The sequence below is a fragment of the Xenopus laevis genome, chromosome 6L (genome assembly GCF_017654675.1).
Source record: "Xenopus laevis strain J_2021 chromosome 6L, Xenopus_laevis_v10.1, whole genome shotgun sequence".
NCBI lineage: Eukaryota > Metazoa > Chordata > Amphibia > Anura > Pipidae > Xenopus > Xenopus laevis.
This window is the reverse complement of record NC_054381.1, coordinates 127,006,808-127,012,135: the sequence shown is the minus strand read 5'-3', so window position 1 is coordinate 127,012,135 and position 5,328 is coordinate 127,006,808. Positions and strand designations below refer to the sequence as shown.

General features: G+C 37.7%; 1 protein-coding gene across 2 annotated transcripts; it reads right to left on the bottom strand.

The window, feature by feature from the left end:
* Positions 1–340: 340 nt before the first annotated feature.
* crh.L (corticotropin releasing hormone L homeolog) lies at positions 341–2,416 on the bottom strand. 2 transcript variants are annotated; one of them, XM_041565215.1, is made up of 2 exons: positions 2,169–2,416; positions 341–1,477 (listed from the first exon to the last, which is right to left on the bottom strand). In XM_041565215.1, exons 1-2 carry the CDS (start codon positions 2,231–2,233, stop codon positions 895–897), a joined length of 648 nt encoding a protein of 215 aa, XP_041421149.1. In that variant the 5' UTR covers positions 2,234–2,416; the 3' UTR covers positions 341–894.
* Positions 2,417–5,328: the final 2,912 nt, after the last annotated feature.

Here is a 5,328-nt window from a genome sequence, read left to right as displayed (position 1 = left end):
CAAATGGCATTGATAATGTTTATGTTTTTATATAAACATATTTTAGATAACCTCTGTATGTTTGCTGGACATCGTTGTTATACAATGTGCAGCATGACTTGTAAATTGCTTGTTAATAGCCTGGAAATGATAGATTTTCCAATGGGATTCATTTAATAAGTACCATAGGACTTTGCTTAGCTTTCTCCTTCCTGAACTTGATTGTGGGGTTTTTACTACTGGGAGCTGTTTTGTTATTATGTATTTCATGCATGTGGGTGTATGGCTTTATTATGTTCACAAGAAACACGTAGAAGTGCACAGTACACCTTCTTATGAAATAAATTATTATAAACACATAAAGCTTTGCATTTTTTATTAAAAATATATACATTAAACAGTATGTTTCACACCCAAGTTGTGCCAGCACTGAAAAGATGTTTTATTATTGAAATGTATACAATAAACTCTGATGCAAAATAAATGACAGCAATTTTTTCCCCTCCCAGAGGAAAACTCCTTAGGTTTCAAGAAATGTAGCTGATTCCTTAAGATTTTAAAATTCAACCCTCCCCAAATGGGTGTTTCTCAGGAAATATACCACAAGAATAACCAGTGACTGTAAAATAAAAAAAGGATATATTGACAAACGACATGTGTTGCCTTTCACTGCAGTTGAATATACCCTGTGCATGCTGAAAAAACAAATATAGCCTGGGAACCCTTTATTGCTTCCAGAGGGTCCAGAAACACCATGCACTGGGTCGATGCTGGCTCCTCTGGAAGCAAAGGGGTTAAGATGCACAATCTGCAACTTTGAAGCTGTAAAAAAATAAACAGATGGTTTCAGGGCAGCTTTATGGTACATCACATTTTGTGCTAAATGCAGAGAACTCTTTGGCAGGGAGACATGTGCTATTTCCCAATGATGTCCATGAGTTTCCTGTTGCTGTGGGCTTGCTGGGCTATTTGCTCAGCTCTTGCCATTTCTAAGACTTCACGGAGCAAGTGAAAAGTCAGATCCAGGGAAATGGGAGGCTCTTCTGCACGCTTTGCTTTTTCTGTGGGATCTTCCTGAGCACTGTAAGGGCTGTCTGCTCCATCCAAAGCTGCCGCTCTCATCCCTGGCTGGCTGCTCCACTGCTGAGCCTGCAGTTGCTGTACAGCTCTTACAAAGTTACCAGCAGATGCCTCAGGAAACGAGCCTGGGGAATGCTTATGGAGATTACCTAGACGTAGGAAATACTCTTCTCCCATTCGCAGTAAAAAGGGCTGGGAATTGGACAGAGCAGGCAGGAGAGCTCCAGGAGAAGATGCTGGGGATTTAATGAAAGCTCGGCACTCATGGCAGGGGAGGAGAGACACCAGTAGGATTCCTGTAGACACCCACAGCTGGAACTTCATATTACACTCCAAAGATCGAAGATCAGAAAAAACTGATGCACAGGGATCCTTAGAATGGATGGGAACAGCACAAGGAAAAGGGCAGTGAGGAGAGCTAAGTAATAAAAGGAAAAGGGATGAAAAAAGGGAAATTGGGGAAGATGACAGAGTTAGTTTCCCTGGTACTCCAGCACTGTGAGTTTTACACTGTATTTAAACTGAAAGAATGTCAGCTTACTATAACAAACAGAAAGTGTACAGGAACAATAAGGAAAAATAGCACAGGATATATATATATATATATATATATATATATATCTATATATACTGTATGCATTAGGGATCCCCAGAATGACTGGGAAATGAAAAGGTCAGTGAGGAGAGAAAAAAACAAAAAGAAGGGCAAAATAATTCATAAAAAGGTAAAAGAGAAGAAAAAGTGGGAAGGAGAGATGAGAGAGATTTAGAGAGCTGAAGAGAAGCATGTTCGCTGTCCGTGGTGCTGAAACTTTTTACATACAGAGAGTTCAACAGGCAGTAAGTGAATTTGCAATCTAACACCATCACTGTATATGAAAAGACACTAAGCAGTTGTAGCAAAGAAAATCAAAGAGAATGCTTGCTCAGGTGCCAATAATACCTGAAATGAATTTATACTATTGTCAAAACTGGGAATTACATATGTTCTACCAACAAATAATATATTCAACAACATAAAAGTGGGTTTGTGTCTGTATGTGTATATCTAATATACATTGATGTTTACTATGGCTATATGATTAAATGCACATACAAGTTTAACTTACTTGCAGAAGCAGAGTTGCGCGTCTCCCTGTGTTTGGCTGGTGCTGGGGCTGTACCACTGTAGCATAGAGGGTAAGTGATGTGTGTGTGTGTGTCTTCTTATGCTCTTTAATTTTTCCCCTTAAGGTTCTGGCATATTTCCTAGAAACATAAGCCCTGAAATCAGATGTTATAGCTTAGAACTCCTTTCAAGATCGAGCAATTCCTTCTGATTCCTCTGAAAGCTGATGCTTTCTTGACAACTGTTGCATGTAGCTTTTGTGCTGAATAAATAATGTCCCTTGAGAGCAATAGGTGGAGTTTTGCCATGGATCTCCCTTCAAATTACGCTCTCGGATTTTCATTGCCTCTTTAGTGATGTAGGTGCAACCTAAATGCGATGTTTTTCCATTGACAAAGAAATATCTGAAGAGGTTTCCTTCCTCGCCAAGTGACCCTTTATTAGCCAAGGTCAAAGAGGCTGATCTAAAGTATTTGTGGTATTAGGGAATCTGATCCTTTATATTTAATAATCTGTAATAGCCCACCGCTAGTAAAACTCGTGCTAAAGTTTTTTGAGGAACACATTCAGAGGCTGATTTATTATGCTCATCACACAGAGGCAAAATAGCTTTGTGGTGCAAATCGTGGATGCCTATTGAGAATACTTTCATATATAATATTTATTAGAGCACAGAATTTACTGAACACGTCTCATTTAGTAAAACAAAAGCTGCAGTTACCGTTTGCTCAGAACCAGTTCTCCAATCCACATGTAATGTAAAATATTTTCTTCATTAATGGTATTGTAATAAGTGGCATAACTACCGGGGTGTCCGCGCCCGCACCGGGTTGGGACTGTCGGAGCCTACACCTGGGCCCATCCAGGTAACTATGTCACTAGTTACAATGGGGTCTGAGTGAAATAGAGTCCCCAGACTGAAGGCTTTAGGCATACCTCCCAACATTTGAAAAAGGGAATGAGGGACAAAAATGTTAGTTTGACCACACCAATTTAATAGCCACACCCTTAATACCATAGCCATTTTACAAAATTTGACAGGGTAAGGAAGGTTAGAACACATTTCTGGGAATTTTAGGGCCATGTTTTATGTGTTATTGCAGTTTTGCTAATGAAGGTGATATTGCCCTTAAAAGGGGTTGTTCACCTTTGAGACTATTTGCAATTGGTTTTCATTTTTTATTACTTGTGTTTTTTTGAGTTATTTAGTTTTTTATTCAGCAGCTCTCCAATTTGCAGTTTAAGGATTCTTTTGCTAGGGTCCATATTACCCTAGCAACCATTCATTAATTTGAATAAAAAGCTGAAATATAAATAAGGCCTGAATAGAAAGATGAGTAATAAAAAGTAGTAATACCAATAATATTTATGTATACATATATATATATATATATATATATATATATATATATATATATATATATATATATATATATATATATATATAATACATTGTACAGGTATAGGACCTATTGTCCAAAATTTCTGGCACCTAGGGTTTTTTGGATACAGGATCATTCCATAATTGTGATCTCCATGCTTTAAATCTGCTTACATTAATTTAAACATTTAATAAACCCAATAGTATTATTTTGCCTGTATTTATGCAGCTTAGTTACCATCAAGTACAAGATACAACATTATTATTACAAAAGGGGAATCTTTGCTTGAAGTTGAATCTATGGGAGATGGTCTGCCCATATTTTGGGGCTTTCTGGATAATAGATCCTATACCTGTAACTAAAACAGATGTTAGTGGGCCCAACACCAAAGCAACGGTTCAGCAATTAGATTGGAACATGCTGCTAATGTTAGCAAGATAACAACAAAGCCCTATTTGGGTGCTATAGGTAATTGCACTGGTGCAGGTTTGCCCGGTGTTAATAAATAAGCCCCACAGATATCAGTATATTCAATGCTGAAATTCAGAGCAGAAAGTAAAATCATTAAAAAAAAACTGGGGTAAATGTTCACCATGAATCTGCAAGATTTATGGATGCAAATTTGCCCCAGTGCAATAACACACAACAGCTAAAATTCTAACTACCGTATACTAGATAAATCAAATGTAATGATTAATGCTATATACATTGAGGCACTTAATAGTGTGATCTTTCTAACCACATCAAGAGACCTCACATTTGGCCAAGCCATTTAAGATTTAATGCAATAACTACAGCCCCCTCATAAATAAAACATTTACAGTACATGGCAGATTTGCCATTCTCTAATGTTATCATCTATTGCTAGAATGTTATCACTCAGGTGTTCAGGGACATCAGACGAGAGCAAGAAGAAAAGGTTCATTTGAAGTTTACTATTATGGTGAGTAAGTGAGTTTGGGGGTGACACAAGCAGCATAAACTATTTTTTGGTAATATATATTTTGTATAAGAGTGGTTTCTTTGGTAGTGTGCATCCATATATTTAACTACTGGGCAGGGTGTAAAAGTATTTTATATTTAGGCACCTGAAATAAAAGTTAGCATTTAGCATATTAAAGGAGAAGGAAAGGCTTGTTGCAGTTGGGGGTGCTAAATGTTAGGCACCCCCAAGTTTTTGTATTGACTTACCTGAAACTCCACATAGCAATTCAATTCCATCTTCCTCTTTCTTAGCGCGGCTGTCCATGCCCAGTAGAACCAAAAAGCCGAACTTTAATTAAAAAGTCTGCCCCGGGACTTTGGCGCATTGCTCTGTAGTTATGTAGGAACTCTGTTGTAAATACTTTCCAAGATTCCCCAGTAAGATTCGCTGTCTATAGTGCTTCTTTCAGACTTCTGTTGAATCGCTCGATTTCTCCATTTGCTTGTGGGTAATACACTGAAGATTTCCTATGCACAATATTCCTCTCTCTCAGAAAGAATTCAAGCTCAGATGAGACAAACTGTGGTCCGTTGTCTGATATTAACTCCTTTGGATTACGTTCTCTGCTGAAGACTGTAGACAGAAATGTTATTACTGTAGCTGATGTTATATGAGAAACAAATGCAATTTCAGGCCATTTACTGTAATAGTCTATCAAGGTTATAGCAAATCTACAGTCTATAGGAGCATCTGTAAGAGGACCCACAATATCAATAGCAAGTTTTTCACATGCTGAATCAGGAAATGGTACCAGCTGAAGTGGTGGTGTATGTGTGATAGCTGTTTTGTCATGA

Bases quoted from the DNA above. Each gene is read 5' to 3' on its own strand.
- crh.L (XM_041565215.1), bottom strand. From the start codon at position 2,233: ATGCTACAGTGGTACAGCCCCAGCACCAGCCAAACACAGGGAGACGCG. The intron at 1,478-2,168 runs GTAAGTTAAACT...TTTATTACTTAG, and splicing joins GCGCAACTCTGCTTCTGCAA to CTCTCCTCACTGCCCTTTTC.